At 38.4% G+C, this 18924-nt stretch overlaps 1 protein-coding gene and 1 long non-coding RNA gene across 3 annotated transcripts in view; one reads left to right on the top strand and one right to left on the bottom strand.

Moving 5' to 3' along the window:
- Window positions 1-98: 98 nt before the first annotated feature.
- LOC107080050 (uncharacterized) overlaps window positions 99-18924 on the bottom strand; it is a 21570-nt gene continuing 2744 nt past the window's right edge. Inside the window, exons 5-10 of one of the 2 annotated variants that reach the window (XR_011182866.1) lie at window positions 17529-17607; window positions 16895-16988; window positions 2947-3075; window positions 1433-1541; window positions 965-1050; window positions 99-367 (exon numbers count right to left, since the gene is read on the bottom strand). This is a non-coding gene — a long non-coding RNA (uncharacterized lncRNA). Of the gene's footprint in view, window positions 368-964; window positions 1051-1432; window positions 1542-2946; window positions 3076-15238; window positions 15767-16894; window positions 16989-17528; window positions 17608-18924 lie in introns of those variants that run through there. The other variant, XR_011182867.1, reaches the window with a different exon arrangement.
- Window positions 3042-14518, top strand: znf507 (zinc finger protein 507). Its single transcript, XM_006641442.3, has 7 exons — window positions 3042-3147; window positions 4656-6817; window positions 7182-7302; window positions 7545-7656; window positions 8728-8832; window positions 10295-10429; window positions 10647-14518. Exons 2-7 carry the CDS (start codon window positions 4658-4660, stop codon window positions 10987-10989), a joined length of 2976 nt encoding a protein of 991 aa, XP_006641505.2. The 5' UTR covers window positions 3042-3147; window positions 4656-4657; the 3' UTR covers window positions 10990-14518.

Below are 18924 nucleotides of genomic sequence, written 5' to 3'. Positions count from 1 at the left end.
CTATCATCATGCAGCTAAGGGAAGACCAAAATTAAACCCCCAAACCACTACAACAGGAGATGTATTATTAAATAATCAGAGCCACACAGGATGTAATTTATTCCAAGCAGAGCCTACAGAGTGTATCAATGACAGTAAGTTCCAAGTTGATTGCTTCTATGCAGCACTTTAGTCTTAAAATTTTAAAACCTTTATTCAGTTTACCTCTTCATTTAAATACAGGGCTTTTAAAAAAAAAAGATGACAGTGGCTTTGTTGGGATTACATCTTCAAGTTCCTTTTTATCCTTAATAAATTGCAGATTTAAAAGAATGATTTCCTTTCTTTTTTATTAATCCAGGAATATGCGCAAGTCTTTTTTTTTAATCTGAAAAAAAAAAGATTTGTAAGAGATGGTCCATATTAAACAGAGCAATTCCCACTAGAAACCAGAAGAGGGCAGTTGTTTTCTTCAGCAGCTACTGTATGTCGAGGAAACGGACATTGTATTACAGACAACAATAGGTATCGGAGGAGTCTGTTTTATGAATAGCTTGCTGAAAACAATATTCAATTCCTGTGTTATCTCACTAAAATCGTTAAAGTGCCATTTGTAGGGACGAATGAGAGCTCAGTGTACTTAGAAAACATGTCAATGAATACAGTAGTCCAAGTTATATTTATAAAACCTCATAAATTCATCAATAACATTGTTGGAGATGGACAGTGCCAATGTATAAGTCTACATCTGTATTTGTTTCCCTAGCAAGTACGGCTATGAATTCAACTTAATCTGTTGTGAATTTCTCATCTTTTTAAAACCAGAGTTTAATAATCTTGGATTAACCACCTACAAAGCTTCTTTACTCATGAAAAAAATGTTCAAAAGGACACAAAAGATGGACATTGCAAGATGTTTCTCACCCTTCAAAAAAGGCCATCTACAAGGGGGAGAAAAAGCAGAAAACAGGAAATGATTGCTCACCAACTTACATCCATCCATTTTCTAACCACTTCATCCAGTTTAGGGTCACAGGGGAGCTATCCCAGTAAGCACCAGATGCAAGACACCTGAGGCAAACCCAAAGAACAGGAAGAACATACAAACTCCACACACGTAGCACCACAATTGCTGAATTGAACCCAGGACCCCAGTGCTTTGAGGCAATAATATTACATTAAACAACATAATGTTAGTAATATTCACAGTGTTGTTTATGGGCACCTCCAGCTTCATAAACACAAAGCAGGACATACTGGTATAGGAAATGAACCCTATAACTCATGTGTCTTATGCCTTTATCAATAACCTGCCCTGTGGGATACTCACACAGATCAAAATGATGCCTCCACACCCCTACCACTCGATCTAAACAGGGCAGGTTGTGGTTCTGTTCAAAACCCTGATCTGCAGACAATGCAGTGCAAGCAACGTCTTTAGCACGAGTCTCACCTTTAATTAAACTACTCTCATTTATCAGCCTTATTGACAGTGTATCAGAGGCCACTGCTGGAGTGCTGTAGCTCATGTTTAATACCACTCGCTGATGTACTCCACATTGCTGAAAAAAAATAAAAATAAAATACAAATATCTGGCAATTCACATAAGTTAATGTATAATATTCGGTCGAGACAGTTAATGCCAAAAGAAGCGGTTTGCAGTGAACGATTATGGCCATCTCGCATTTGTAACCCTTTTGGGTCTTAACATGTCTGTCAGTGCAGACTTTCAAGAGGAATGACATGCCATGTGGACTACTTAACTAAGAATCATGTTAAGCAATAAAAAAGGAGACTTCCAGAAAGCCACTAAATATAAAGCTCATATAGTTTTGCAAGGAAACGCAATATTGTCACCTATTCGATGCATTGAAGTTACTATCTCTTTATCATGCAGAGATGGATGGAAATCCCTATGGAATTTTCTACCCTGCAGTTATATGACATTAGCACTAAAAGAATCATTAATCCTGGATAAAATGAGGGGTCAATTAAATTATTTCCCTACAAAGGCCTAAAAGCGAATACAATATAAATAGGACAGTTCTTCATAGCATTGTGTATGGAAGAAAACATTGTAATTAAATCATATATTACAATGTTGTCTTACACATCTTCTTTTATTTGACAAATTTTAAATGCATTAGCTGGTCAAAAGAACTACAAGAGAGAATATTAAAATTAAGTTTTTTTCTTCCCCTGTAATCCTTTTAATTGAACTGTACAGCATGTAGCAGTCAAATAATAACTTACTGTATGTTTTGCTATTCAGAAGAGTTGGATTAAAATGTACATTCTTAGAGTTATTCTTGGATGAAATTGTGATCTCAAGGAACACAGATGTATCCTTGCAATAATGAAACCGAAGTCAACCCAGTATTCACGTTAAATTCTTTGAATTTTAAGGTCGCGCGTCTTCTTTTATTTAACATACAATATTATCATTCCTTGGAAAACACTAGATGGCGCTACAGCACAACAAAAAATAAAAAAGTATTTATTCTCTGCAGCATATGAGCATCTAAATAATATTTAGGAACAAGTAATAGGTTTATTCCATGCTGAAAAAAAGAAGAAAGAGAACACAATGTTTCGGCCATGGAGCCTTCTTCAGGTGTGAGAGAGACAGGGCAGTAGGCAAAGGTAAAGTGATAAATGGTAAAGGTAAATGACTTTACCTTTGCCTACTGCCCTATCTCTCTCACACCTGAAGAAGGCTCCACGGCCGAAACGTTGTGTTCTCTTTCTTCTTTTTTGCAGCATTGAATAAACCTATTACTTGTTCCTTTGCAGCCTACGCATGCTAACGCAGCTACCCACCTAAACAATATTTACCCTCTTTTACTATAAAAGTACAGTGCTGAAAACGCATTTAAGTGTATTAATAATACACGACTGCCTGGATTATTTAAACTCAATTTGTAAAGAAAACGTGAAAGGTGCAGGAGATTATAAGAAACTCCTACCATTAAGGTAGCTCGAGGCTGCAGCAATCCAGCGTTCCATTCTGATCACCTGATCGGGCCGAGCGCGGATCACGTGATCCCTGCTCCATCCTCGCCATTTTGAGTGCCGTGTGTGTGAGTTCACTGTTACTGGGAAAGGAAAAGATCAAAGTCTTGTGTTTGCCGAGGCCAAAGATCATTGAAAATCGTGTTATTGGATCAGTAAGTATCTGCTCTACGCGTGACAGTCTTGTGATGCCGAGACACTTATTAAACAAGAGAACTGGTTCTGTTTGCCTTTATTTGTGTGTGTGTAGTGTGGAAATCTGACTCGTGGATGGGTTAGCCAGTACAGTTGTCATGATGTCCTGCCCCCTTTTCCCACATTGGCATTTTTTTGAGAGCGTTGCTCTCGGGTTGCGTGTCTTGGGGTTGCACGATATATAGCCTAAACGCAGTTCAATTTAAACGTTGTACTACTTTCATCTGGATTGGTACTCTTATTAGAAAGCATTCGGTGGCCAATATGTAGTTCACCGGCACCCCTTAGTCATGAAGTAGCTATGTGATATCTACTGAGCATAAAATGCATGTCGACCCAAGCACATATTTCTGATTTATTTGATGTTAACCTGTATTTTTTATAATTTCTCTTTATTTTTAATGCTTTGCATTCTTCGTGTTTAAGGTCCTTGCTAATCCTTGCTAGCCGCTGTTGTATCTTCTATGTGTTCGGGAATCGGTAAAAAAAAATGTATTCCCATGGAAAAGTCATTCAGCTCCTCATTAGCATGTTTCCGTTATTAAGTGAATTATTCCATAACCGTATTTCAGCATTTCGCGAATGTGGCTTGAGGTGATGAAAAGTGTGAACGGATGATAACGTGTAACTTGTTGTTGCGGTTATCGGCATTAGTCCCCTTGCGGAAACTTCCAGTAAGTTTATCTTACAGTGTCATTCTGAAGTTTGTGCCTTCGTTTGTGGCGACGAATCAAGGAACATGCCCTTGATGTTGAAAGCAGGCGTGTGTTTTCCCCCAGAAAAGTCATATTTGATGATTGCAAGAAGTCATTGACCGACATTCTTTCAACATATCCATCGACCCAGATCCAATATATTGTCGTGTGTTCCAGAGTTACATGAAAGAACAAGTCGAAACTACTGTTATATCCATAAAGAACATGGTGCTGGATAATGTTAAGCCGTATTCGGGGATGTAATCTATATTTGCCATTACTAATAACTGGGGTCTTTTAACTTCCTAATTGGAAATTGTGGATTTTGGCTGGATGTCTTTCATGACCCTGAGAAATCCCACCAAGATTGATTGAAATCAGCACCTGAGCTAAACTTGACCAGCCTCAGGCAGGAATAGCAGTGGCAGTTAGTGAGTAGCTGGGGGAAGGAAAAAGCAAACACATGTTGGCTTATATAACTATATATAGAACTGTGAACATGCTACATTCATAAAATGTAATTCACTCTTTTTTTAGGAAGATTAACTCTTTGCGTAAAATTGAGGATGCTGATAAAAGTGTTCATGCTTTGTCTTGCATATGCAAGCAAGGTTATGTGTATGTGAATTGACGCTGGCATCATCTTAATTTTATCTCCCCTTGAAATACTTCCAGAGCAATAGAGATGTCCCTGCCTGTGCAAAAGACCACGGTGATGTACTGATTATTCCTTCTGTTCTGTGTTTTTAACCTTCTTCGTCCTTTGGTTGCAGGGATGGAGGAGAGCAGCAGTATTGCAGTTCTGGTGCCCCACGGAAGAGCACAGGATGCCTTGCTCATTCCTGAGAGGGCAGTAAACGCATGTCTGCAGGGCTCTGATGGGAAACAAAAGCAAAAGGCCACCGACTCCCTCATCCAGGTCATAGAGAAACTGAGCAAGATAGTTGAAAACAAAAGACCCAGGCGCTGCTCGCTATCCGGGAAGAAGCGACCTCACCTCACTTGCACGTCTGCAGCTGTGGAAAGCAAAGAGAACTACGAAGTCCCCTCGAAGATGGCAAAAGATTCGGATGCACTAAGGTGCAGTGAGGAAGTGCGGGAGGAATACTATATATCGGAGAATGGGTACGCGAGCTGTGGCAAAACGATCACCTGCTACCAGTGCAGTCTGTGCAAGTTCATCTCCCCAACCCTGACCTTACTGAAAGACCACATAAAACAGCACGACCAGCAGAACGAGGTGATCCTGATGTGCTCTGAGTGCCGCTACACGTCCAAGCACCAGGAGGATCTGGAAGCCCACGTGAGGGTTCACGTAGAAAATCAAGAGCAGCTCAAAAGCGTGGACCCACATCACACACGGGAGATCCGGATTCTCTCCACAGCCGATGGCAAAGAGCTGGCGTACGCTGGGGGCTTACAGGTGAATATCGAAGGGGTGGAGGCCAGCGTAAGTGTGGACAATTTGGACCTTCAGCCCGTGAAGAAAAAGTGGTACACCTACGAGCAGTACGGCATGTACAGGTGTTTGATCTGCAGCTACACCTGCGGCCAGCAGCGCATGCTCAAAACCCATGCATGGAAGCATGCTGGTTTAGTTGACTGCTCCTATCCGATATTTGAAGACGAGTCTGAGACCTCTTGCGTGGTGGACTCGACGTCAGGCCCTCCGGTAGATGAGGCTGTTGTAGTCCTCACTCCCGTGAGTAAGCCAGAGACATTAAACAGTGCTGCTTCCTTTCAAATCAAGCTATGCACCTCAGGCACAGACAGTGAGGACAAAGCTGCTTTAGTCCCAGCGGTGGAGGAGAGTGCTGAGGAAATGTACCATTCAAAAGTCCCTGCAACAGAGGAGGAGGTGGTCGAAGAGCAGGTTGCCTCTGATTCAGAGCACGATCCCAGTGCCTCAGACAGTCTCCTCTCCTCTGCTCAGAAGATCATAAGCTGTAGTCCCCACCGAGCAGGACATGTGAATGTCATAGTGGAACGTCTTCCAGGAGCTGAAGAAGCTATTGCAACCAAGCCATTCTTGATAGACTCGCGCATAGAGGGGGAGAAGAGGTCGCTGACTGAGGATTCCCCGGTGTATTATGAGGATGACCCAGGAGATTATCAGACGAGTAAAGGTGGCGTTGCCGTAGAAGAGGTGGTGATCGGATGGTGTAACAACGAGAAGCAGCAGAGTGAAGACGAGGCTTCCAAAGATTCATCCACCGCGAGCGACGAAAACATCCCACCGGTCCGCAGGAGGACACATTCCGAGTCTTTGAGGTTGCACTCCTTGGCGGCGGAGGCCCTGGTCGCCATGCCAACTAGAACCCCCGAGATGATGAAAGCTAGCATAAAGAGCATCGTGGAGCTGAGTAGCCAGTCCCCAGACACGGGTCAAAGATACATCGACATCGCCAGCGCCTCCCCACACAAAGTGACCTCGGCTGTCCGAAACGCCCCGGAAGAGTTTACCAACATAAAGGAGGGGGGCACAGCGCTGGTCAACTTGGAGCTGCAACCCAAGCCCAAAGAGGGAATCCCCGAGGGTCCCGTGAAGATGGGAATCAGCATGTCGCTGCTGACCGTGATCGAAAAGCTGAGAGAAAGGACTGACCAGAATGCCTCGGATGAAGACATCCTCAAAGAGTTGCAGGATAATGCCCAAAGCCAGCCCAACAGCGATACGAGCTTGCCGGACGGCAACCTGGTGGAGTTCATTCCAGACAGCGATCGGCCTTATCGCTGCCGCTTGTGCCGTTACACTAGTGGCAACAAGGGGTACATCAAACAGCATCTTAGAGTGCACCGTCAGCGCCAGCCTTACCAGTGCCCCATCTGTGACCACATCGCTAATGACAGCAAGGACCTGGAGAACCACATGATAAATCATTGCAAAACCAGAATGTACCACTGTAAGCAGTGCAACGAAACATTCTATTACAAGGTAGGAAGTAAGACTGCTGGAAGGAAATGAAGCTGTGCTACACTACATCAGTAAGATCAAAAAGATTAGATCAATCGTTTGCTTAAACAGGGAGCGACATTTGTGCAGCTTGAAAGAGTTCCTTCTGCAGAGCTGGGTCTGAGTAGGGCAGATGAATTGAGATTTTGGAAAAGTTTTAAAAGTGATGAGAAAATAGGTGGGTATTTGTTTTGCTTTTATGATGCCTCTTTGTGAGACTAGAGCAAGCTAAAAAAAGAGTGCTGTGGAATATCAATGCATCTGTGGAACCTATTTAAGGTTAGTTGTTTTTTTTATCATAACACATTGCCTGTTTAGCTCTCATGATTTTCAAAACATATTTTAGAGTCAGCTGAGAAATCATGAGCGAGACCAGCATGGATTGCCTGATGCACTGGCAGCTTTGTCTTCTGTTACTGAGACAGCAGCAACAGTGGAGGAGTCTGAAGAGAAGAGTGCAGAAGAAGGTAAGATTATTTTGCTGTTATTGAAGTGTCTGTAATACAGGGGAATTCCTATGGGATACTGTAAATGGCCATAAAACTATGCAATAATACAGTTTCTTAAATAAATCAATGAATGCTGAGTACTGTACTTAATCTGTGTAAAAGATTTCACTTGTTAAATTGAAAGATCTTTTGAGTTGCAGTTTCTATAGCCCAAAGCCTATAAAAAGCAAATTGAGCTTGATTTTACCTTGTTTTTGCAGGTCTGACCAGTATTCAGAAAATCTACAAATGCGATGTATGCGACTACACCAGCTCAACGTATGTGGGGGTTCGAAATCATAGAAGAATTCACAACTCTGACAAGCCATACAGGTTTGTAAGATGTACCTTATCCCTTAACACACAGTTGCTAGACTATGATTACAGGAACAGATATTAATATGAGAAGGCTAATGTAGAGGCCGAAACTGGGTGGCATTCATTAGCTAAATATATTTATATGCACTTAAGACATTTAAGTTAATGTTGGTTTTAATTCAATATAATTTTTAAAAAATTAGGCAAAAAGAAACATATGTTGTCAAAAGATGGCATGGTGTTATTGTAGTGAGACCTGGAACCTGGAAAATGTGTAATGGTAAGTAGAAAGTAAAAGATCCCTTAACTGTTCAATACTGGTAATAACTTTATCTGTAGTTTACACACACTCGGGATGGTGTGTGTATATGAGACATACTATCCTTTGGAACCAAGCCATATGTTAAAAGCTACTGAAAACAAGTAACATATTGCATGTCTTTCAGCTACACCTTTGTTTTTAGTTCAGTGTGTGCAAATCAGGTCTCTAATGACTGACACACAAAACTGTAACCTCAGGCCATATGTTTTATGGAAAACAAGCAATTCACTGCTGTGGTTCTTCATAAAAGGTTGATCTTTGAAATGCTGAGCTTAAAGATAAGAAGTTTTGTTGTTGTTGTGATTTAGTAATGTGAAATCAAATGTATCCCAAACATTACATCAATGCCAAAATAACTACTGATGATTATTTTGCAGTAGAACTATTTGTATGCCTATGCTAAAAGACATTTTAATTGAGTTATTTATTTTTAATTATTAACTTGGATTTAATCAAATCTGGTGTAGATCGCCTTAAATTGAGCACAGATTGCTTAATGACCTTGATACGTTAGATTGCCAAAGCTGTAGACTGAGAAGATCAGCCACTTGGAAAGCACAGAAATTTTCCCTTCTATGGTTAAAGGAGCTTATTAATTAAAGGTCCTAAAACAATTTTTTCTGCCAACTGTCAGAGCAGGATCCTTCTGTTCTTGCTGATAATGTCTTCTGTTGGATAGCATGTCTGCTCACAGGAGAAGTGTTGTCTTGATGCTGCTTCTCCGTTGGAAGCCATACCTGAATCTGTATGTGAATTGCTTGCAGGTGCTGCAGCTGTGACTTTGCGACGACAAACATGAACAGCCTCAAGAGCCACATGAGGAGGCACCCACAGGAGCACCAGGCCGTGCAGCTAATGGAGCAGTACAGGTATGGAGATTCAGCGTGTTCAGGAAAAAGGAAAAGGCTACACACGACGCACATAACCTTTTGTGTGACTTCTGGAAGTTTACTTTGCTTTCTCTATAACCATTTTGCATCCCATAATTAGTACTCTTCTTGTTACTGCTGTTTGAAATAATGAACTTGATCAATCCCGATTGGGTTGGGATTTGGCAGATGTTTTAAATCAATCCACAGAGTACATGCAACCGTTTGCAGGTGATTGTGGATGGTTAATGATGTTCTTTTCCATAGATGTCTCCTCATTTCCATATGCTTTGGAAATATCAGATTGCCAAGCCCTTTTTGATACATGTAGTCACCCATTTAGTCTGGTCAGGTTGGCACTGATGGAGACTGTCGCTACTTTGTGAGAACTTCCAGCTTGATCATTGGCTAATGAGGAGGACATTATATAACTGGGTAGTTGTAAGCCAAAACTACAATCCTGCTGAGCTGAACCTGGCAGTCAACATCTGGGTGCATTCTGGACATCATAGTGTGGAGAGGAGCTTCACCAGTTTACATGTTACTAATGCCAGCACTGGAGGTACATTAAGTGCTGTAGCTTAAGCTGTATTCTCCATGTTGTGACTCGGATATGTATTTGACCTCTTGATTTTGTTTAAATCGCAAGACGGTCTTCTCTAATTGCTTTTGGTAAGTTAAGTAATTATTTTCTGCAGTTTGAAATATCAGTAACATTAATTGGTCTAAGAACACTCTGATAGCAACTATAATGAACTGTAGTGTATATACATAAGCTATGATATTGTGAAAATCCTGTTCTGTCAGAATCCATAAAAGCAAATTCTAGTTCTGCAGGCTATATGCAGGTACTGGCAAGAGGTTCACCTACTGTTCAGTAACACAACCTGTTTGTTCCATGTTGTAACTGAAACCTTATAAATGATTTGAAAGGTATCTAATGTATCAAACTTAAAAAAATAAATAAACTTCTGCAGCAATATGATCTTTTGCGTTTCATGTTGTTTAGTTGCCATCCTTTTTCTAGTGATATCTCTGACTTTTGTTCTTAAAATTTGATTTAATTACATACCCACCCATCCAGAAACCTCAATTATTTTTAATCTTTCTAGTGACTCATGAGGGAAAGAGAAAGGCCAACATTTCTCTTTGAAAAGTCCACCGTATTTCACAGGAGACAGTCCTGAGTGGAGGAGAAGTGGTGAAGTACATTTCTCACAGACCTCCCTGCAAGTTATTGACCACAAAACCGAGAGGACCCTGACTCTCTAATGCCAACACTACCCAGGTCCATTCTGGACCACTATTTTGTGACAGCCAGTCCAAATCAGTTGGTGACATGTCTCAGCATCAAACCTGCAGCATTTAGATCACAAAAAAGTATTGAACTTTCAAATGTTAAGAATGATCTGTAAGCATGGGTATAGGTTTTTGCTAAATGCCATTCTGTTCTTTTTCCCAGATGTTCTCTCTGTGGATATGTGTGTAGCCACCCCCCTTCTCTAAAATCACACATGTGGAAACATGCTGGTGACCAAAATTATAACTATGAGCAAGTCAACAAAGCTATTAATGAAGCCATTTCACAAAGCAGCAGGTGAGTTTAAGTTAACTGATCTAAAAAACGTATGGGTTATTATAGAACATACGTCTTTATTAGTAGACTATTAGCAATCTGTTCATTATTTTTTTGCATTTAGCTAAAAGCAGCTAGTATTACCAAATTCACACCATTAAAATATAGTGGTTGTTTTTGGGATACTGTGTATATGTGCAGACAGGCTTTCTTCATGTTCCTTTATGTCTTCCTCTAGGTCCCCATGTTTAGCTCAGAAGCAGGCTGCCATTGTTGAACCAGTTGTGGAGAGACCTTGTGGCAGAACAAATAAAACAGATCCTAACCCTCTGGCCTCCACTCCTGAGGAAGGCGCAGGGGTATCAGAGCCACTGCAGGGCCCTTGTGTGGCCACAAGACCCCAGAGCGCTCCTGAGAAAGGAGGTGTGCCTGCCAGGGCAGGGATGGAGTACTGTGTGCTGCTGTTCTGCTGTTGCATCTGCGGGTTCGAGTCCACCAGCAAAGAGCACCTGATGGAGCACATGAAGGAGCACGAAGGCGAGATCATTAATATAATTTTGAACAAGGAGCAGAGCCCCTAGCTGCTGAAGCCGGAAGGGGAAAACACAAGTTGGTCAAGACCATGGGGCAGGATGCCTGTCTTTTTGTTATCTGACTTCTTCTGGAGGGCTTGACCTTGGACTGCTGTTTGATGAGCTGTCCTGCTTCCGAGCTGTAGCAAAGCAAAAGCCAGCTTTGCGGCTGTCTTTCCTTTCCCACTCAAACGCAAAACTTGACAGAGTTATCCATTACGTCACAAAGCAAAAAAGTTAGCAAAAAAGTTTCTGCTTTTTATACTTTCTTACACTTCCTTAATAATGTACATATCCTGGACTTCCTGATTTTTTTTTTTTAATTTGAATTTAAATCAGACATAGTTTGAATGTTCTATGAAAAGTTTTGAAAGGTTGTCTGCTACCAAGCATATGTAGATTTGGACTAAAGAAAAGGAAAACATTGCATACCTCATTAAATCCATTTATTTTGTAAAAATAGATTCCATCCCATTTCAAGGGGTTATATTTTTCAAACATGATTAAAGGCAGCTTTAGTTTAAATATGGTGTAATACTGTAGAATGGTGTGAATCACACATTTGAACCACAAGTATACATAGACCACATATATAACGTGTTTGTGGACAATATATATAATTTGGTTCTATGTATATTAAATGTATATGAATAGTACTGACAGCACCAGTTTTCACAGATCTATAAACTTGCAAAAGCTTTGTTGTGTATATTTTTCTTGAGTGTGTATTGCCCAAAATATTTATTTAATTTATATTTATGCATGTAGTTTTCCGTTATTGAAACGGCAATGCGTTTTAATCTCTCAGATTGGTGCTATTGCCTCTCTGTCCTAATGAAATGTTCTCAAGAAAGAGCTAGTCAGTCATATAAGGAAAGTACCTTTTTTTTTGAGTAGTATTGCAATGAAATGTAGTGAAATACTTGAGTTTGTATTGTTTTGGAAAAATACTATACGTAGACGTAACTGACAATATATCTATATTGTTCTTTGGTCCAATATTCAGTTTGACTTTTGAGGTATTTTGTTGACATTCTTATAGTATCAGTTTTATTCTGATCTTCTGTAAAGTAAAAGGCAACATTTTATCAAAAACAGCAAACTGTAAAATGATGCCTATGAATGTCGGAATATTCTTATCCATGATGTATAAAGAAAAAGCTTTGTATAAAATTAAGTTCTCTAATGTTAGGTTGACGTTGTTATAGTTGTTTTTTTACATCATGCACGTAACTTACGTTTGCTACTTTTCATCAGATGTAATCTAGTGACACCTATTTAAAACTTCTAAGACTTATACATGTAGTTTAAGTTTTTTAAATGTTTTGTTGCTACTTCTTATTCTTATAATATTTCACTGTCTCTAAAAGGAGATTACCTCATAACACTTCATTTTAATGAGGGTCGTTTAGTTCTAGAATAGAAATTAAACTGATTCTGGATGCGGTTTCAATGGTATGGACACAGATTAGGAATAGTTCCCATTTTGTATTTGTTTAGGCTATTTTTTTTAAATTATACATGTAAAACATACTTTAAATGTTTTTAGAGGCTTGTCATTTGATATCTTCTCACCATAAGCAAAATAAACTTCATGGGTTCAAGTATGAACCCACTTTTATACAGTTAGACATAGGCCATCTAGGAACCCTGAATAATTCAGTGTCTTAGTCTTTGTCAGGCCATGCCTAATGACTCATTTTTGAGGGAATGTTGTTCTCATTAAATTGCTTATACTGTACATATTTTGTGTTTCAACTCACATGCTTAATTTTCTCCAATATTTATATAATTGCATAAAGGTTTTGCATACAGTAGATGGCAAGTTCTAAAAGACCGACAAGTGAATATCTGACTTATCATTTGCTATGTATGTTGTTAGAAAAAAACAACATTCTTTTGCAAATATGATAAGGATTATCTTGCAAAACATGGCTTTACTTTGCAGGTATTACCAGCCCATTCATCAAACATGTCAACATTGCTGCAAAGCTGGGATGGGCATTCAGTGTAATTTCAGTACCTAAAAGTTACCTGCATGGCTATAAGAAACTGCCTTCACCATGAAAATGAAGGCTAAAATTAGTTTCTTATGTTTCTCAGCTATTGATGTGAATTTATTAACTGACGTTTTACAGCAAACAAAACCATACTGACCTTTTCCTTCTAATTTTAAAATGCTACGTTTTGTACGTGTACTGACACTTTTTATTCAGGGGTGAAAACCTTTTCTGTCTTCACGTAAGAACAGTTTGGTTGAGAAGTTATGAACTGTGTTAATTAATGGGAGAATTTAATTAAATAAGTGACCTCTATCAACAGAATTGAAAAGCGTGATTAACATACCCAATTATTTTCATGCTTAATTTACAATGCAAAATGTTTCTCAAGTCAAAACCCTTCAGATTTCTTTATTTGCATCACATCATATGCCAAGATTCTATTTAATATTTTTGCATTTTAATAACTTCCTTTTTTAACATCATATCCAGAAGCAGGTGTGAATACATCTCTATGCAATGTCCCCCAGGCATTGCATAGATTTTTATCAATAATTGCACTTAAACCCATTAACTAACTTACCTGTTATGTCTCCACAGCAGTAGATATTAGATATTTTATGATGGTATTCTTTTAATGAGACAATACCTGGATTCTAAGATGTTAAACTGCATTAGGATTTATGACATAATTTGTTGCAGAACATACAATTGTAAAAGGTAGGAATATTGTATTTGACAGTAGTAGCAAGTCAGAACATGACTGCATTGGTATATTACTGAAAATATAATTTTTTAAAACAGATTTGTTTCTTTAAATTGATTTGTTTTTGTTTGACTTTCTGACTGAAAACAGTTTAAATTAGGTACCACTGCTTTGTTTTTCTTATCCCATAGGCTCATTTATTTCATTTTTCACTGTAAGACGTTAACATTCATATTAGCCTTTATATTAGGAATGTGTGAGGAAAAAAAAAAGGGCGCAGATAGTGGTTGTATGACTGAAAGTGACAAAACTGGTCTGGGCCAGCATGTAAAATATGTATCCTGCAGTCATTCTCCTGCGTGCCTTCCATTTCATAAAATTCACATAGATTTGCCACTCATTTGAAATATTGTGATGTATATTAAAACACATGGTACTGTATTGATTTATACCGAAATGCTTCTTATGTATAGTATTGCAATGGATGTGTTTTTTTAAAAATATCTATATTTTTAAAATGTCTGATGAAACACTAATTTTTTTAGCCAAAGCATAGAAAATCTTCAAGGCTGTTTTTGAGATACGATTGGTTATTCTTTCACTGTACATAGTTGATGAACGGTTAATATTTGTAACTTAATTCAGCACATTAAGCTGCATGCCTTAATGCCAAAAAAGAGTTGCAAAACTATGGTCTGATCTTGCTTTTCATTGTTTTAGGATACATTGTAACTACCTTCAGAAAGCTAAGCAAGAGTAATTTATTTGCTTTATAGACTGTTATCTGTTACGACTTTGCCATTGTATTTTGGTAATAAATTGTTTTAAAATAGGTCTTTTTTGTTTCTTTACAAGCACCTTGACATGAATGATGTAACTGAAACTAGTATTTTATCCTGTTTCCAGATAGTTAACTCAATCTAGGACCCTCTTAAGCCTGCTCTTCACTTTTTGTTCAGAGCACTAGGCTATAAAAAAGCCCTTTATGTGTACATGACCGAGTTACAGTACCATTACAAAGATTTAATACCGTACTTTTCTAAATTGAAAAAAGCACCCATGAGCTCACATTATTCAGTTACATAGTGAGATATTAATTAATTCCTTTAGAATTTAAGGAACTTTTATGAGATTAGAGTGGGGAGCTGGGATTTACAGTACTTGTTACATTGGAACATGCTAAAAATTAGGAACAACCACAACATTTCAGCTGTTGACCCTTCTCCTGAGGGGGAGAGAGGAAGGTAGCAGGGATATAAAACACAGAAGAACTTTGTACAGAGCAGCTGAGACCGTGAGATCAGGGGGACCACATTTCATAAACACAGAAGATGATGGAGAGGCATAGGTCCATGAGGAAGAGTGTAGGATGCATTTACAGTGAATTTTTAGTCTAGATAAATGTCTTTAATAGTTGTTCTTAAATACCTTTTAGTACCTGCTTTTGGAATGCTGCAAAAAGGGAAAAAAATGGACATTGGGGGAAAAAAAACATTTTTCATATTTTCTTCAACTTTGCAAATACCAGAAAGAAAACGCTTAAGATGACTAATTCTATCATTACATTTTATTACTGGGAATTTTAAACTGCACTTCTAATCAGCTCAAAAGTATTAGGAAGTTTTGATCTGCAATGGTGACATTTTCTTAGTGAACCAGAATTATTTACAGTACTACATAATTGAGTTTGTGTATATCATTACTTTGGAAAAAAAAACTGACACTTAAATAGCCCTGGAATTGAGCCAGAACCTTAGTCTGCTTCATTTTTACATCTTTAATATTTTTTATTGGTGTAAAAAGGTGTTTAATCTGAGTTTTTCATTAGATCTAGATATTTAGAAGCTTGCTGCCTTCTGCTGGAAACTTTTTTTTTATAATGCAATGATCGGTTATCTCCTTGACTGCCTTTGAAGAGCTCCTCGTATGACCCATATATGTTACGAGTGCCATCTTCATAGAGCGTTGAAGGACATGCTGCTGTAGGGACATCTGGTCCAAGTGCTTTCGGTATAATTCCCTCCCTGTTTTCGTAAGTGACAATCCTGCGGGCTCTTCAGCAGCATTCTGTGCTGCTTTTCTGGTTGACAAGTAAAAATGAATCGATGTGCATTGCTTCTGTTTGTTAAACTCTAATGTGAATCAGATAATCAGATTAAAAAGACAAAAATGTAATTGTTTTATAATAAGTTATTTAATGTAACTAAGATGCAGAGTGATTAGGTATTGAAGATCTACCACATAACACGTTTTTCTATGAAAATGCCATTGAGTATTCATAAATCTTTAGCCTGTTTAAGCTCTTGGGGAAAAATCCTTACATTCAGGTATAATCTCTTATAAAAGCTTAACCCATTTCTCCTGTAATTGCTTGTGCTGTGCATAATGGCACGAAGACGTCACTTGAAATATGAAATGTAGAGGCATATAAAAAAAGGGGGATACAATTATTTTGTCTATTTTTATGCTTTGATGTTAGTGGCATTAATACCTGATTTCTCCAAAAGCCACTGTATTGCATGTAGTAAATGATGTAATAAATGTACACTGGAGTTTTAACACAATTTCATTCTCATGTTACACAAGAGTCACTTAATTGGCTGCAACTGGTTAGTTTTTAACTTTCAGATGAAATTAGAATAAGAAAAATATGGTCTTCTACTTTATAATAACCTATTTCCAAGAAATACTATAAAACAATTTTTATTCCTCTGACAATCTGGATCTAACAACACCGTGCCAATTTTTTTAACTTCTTTGATAAAATTGAACTCTTTCAAGTTCAAAACCTTTTCCCATGCCTACGTTAACAATCATGTTATGGTAAGAAATTCACTTTATTTAAATGAGATGGCACATAATTCGGCATCCACTTTTATAAACTACTGTAACTATGATAATTCATACTTTTAATCTTGGGAAGTGTAGAAATTGGAGGTATTACAAAGGATTTTCTGTCTTTTTAAAGAATGTTTTTTTTGCAATTAAAAATACATCAGCATAGTAGATTTGTGTCAGATTCTGGCAAGAAATCTGGGATATGAGCTTTTTAATAAATGCAATACCAGGTTTCAAAGAGTTTGTAATACGCTGAAGGCCCAGAGGCCAAGATTCTACCAAAAGAGAAATGTCCTTCAGAAACTAATTACCCATTTAAATATGCACAGAAAAACTGGGAAACTCCTTGTTTAACTTGTCCATTACTCACTTGTCCAGGAAGAATATCTTGTCCAGGAAGCCTGAAGATCAATAATTTTAGAAGCACTCTGTTGACTCTTAGGGTTGCGGTGGACAGCTGTTGACTGAGATGCAATAATTAGATATAAGATCTCATATAAAATCCAGAATCTTTTTATCCTTTCAGAGGCATAAAACCATGGAAATCTATAATGTTATGACCCTTGGGCATTAACATGAACAAGAAAACAGACAAATCAAACAACTGTGAAAGGGACACTGGTATGGTTTTAAGGTCTGTCATGAAAAAAACAAGGATATTTTTTGATAGGCATGGAAGGCACTATTTTCTGGTTGGGCCTGACTCTGAGCATCCTAGAGATAGTCTAGGATTTTATTTGGTCAGTGTGTTTAGTTGATTACCACTCTGAAGCCATTAACTCCATCACACCGGGAAACCCGTTGTCATTCATTAGGTAGTGAATTACTACAATAGATGAATCTTACTCCAGCCCCAGTGCCTTAGTATCACATGAGCTGTACGTGCAGCACAGTTTTAAATAGGTAAGGAATGCTCTCATTTAGTGTTCATACTCATTAAGTATGCAGTACTGAACTGTGCAATATGCTGTCTACCTAACACAGGGGTTGAGAAGATAACCTACCAGTGCAAGAAGAAAGTCTATTTCATGAGTATCTGAATATGGGTGTAAACTGTTCCAAACAAATGGATGATAAGATTTCCTGCAGGAGACAAAGCAAAACAATGTCTGTTAATATGCGCATACACTATCAGAAAACCTCTTAGTAAGGGCTACAGTAAGCATAAGTGTTTAAGGAAGTATCAACCAGTAGACAGGATGCCAGTCAATTGCAGGGTACACTCAAACAGTGATGATTTACAGACACCAGTTAAGCTGCTTGGGAGAGTGGGTGGAAATTGGAAACACCAGCCTACGTGGATGTGAGGGAAAGCAGGGAAACTCTGTATGGAATGTGCATCTCAGTCTGAGATCAAAACAAGAGCTGTGAAGCAACAGCAGTAACACACATGTCAAAGCACTGCCCAAAATCCATTAATCCATCCATTTTCTAAACTGCTTTTACTAGTACAGGGTTGCAGGGGAGCCACAGCCTGTCCCAGCAAACAACAGGCACAAAGATACAGAACATCCTGGACAGGGTTTCCGGTCCATCGCAGGACGCGCACACAGACACAAACACACACACACTCATACCAGGGCCAGTTCTTCCAGAAGCCAATTAACCTATCGGTATGTTTTGTGGGATTGTGGGAGGAAACCGGATCACCCAGAAGAAAATCACATGAACATGGGAGATCACACAAACTCCGCATGGATTGCATGTGGAGGTCTGGAATTGAACCCGGGGCCCCAGTGCTGTGACGCAGCAATGCTCACCACAATGCCACCATGCCACCCAAAATCTGTTAATATGAAGTGAAACCAATAACACATATCCACTGATCTTACTCTAAATCTCTTATCTGCTATTTCCCCACTGTATTGAATTGAAATATACTGTTTATGCAATCTCCTACTGAGGCAATTACACAGTCACAGTGGTTTGCCTTTCATTAGAAATCAAAACCTCTGCAATGATAAACTAGTTACAGGCCCCGCATGAGACTCATCCACACCAAAAACAAAATTGATATTTGTACAAACATACAGTGATAATGTACAATTTAGGATTTAAGAAATGACGGCAGCAAAGAGAAAAATGTCAATCTGAAATTACAGCCTAATCAGGCAAAATTATCTTATTCTCTGGTTTAAAAGGATATAATCAGACATACTTTATATACATGTTACAATGATGAAACCTAAAAATAAAATCTGAGATTAAACTGAAGAGTAAAATAGAAGGAATAACCATGATAACCCCATTTTCTACAATTCTATTTTAAAACCTGATTGTCGCAGGCTTCCCATACTGTAATTTTAAAAGTGGTTATTGTTTTTGAGTATATATTAATGTATGCAATAAATGAATGACAATCCATTTAAGTTAAAAAATTATTTGCATGATAAAACATGT

The sequence above is a fragment of the Lepisosteus oculatus genome, chromosome 20 (assembly GCF_040954835.1).
Source record: "Lepisosteus oculatus isolate fLepOcu1 chromosome 20, fLepOcu1.hap2, whole genome shotgun sequence".
NCBI classification, from domain to species: domain Eukaryota; kingdom Metazoa; phylum Chordata; class Actinopteri; order Semionotiformes; family Lepisosteidae; genus Lepisosteus; species Lepisosteus oculatus.
This window is presented reverse-complemented; position numbering and strand designations above follow the sequence as displayed.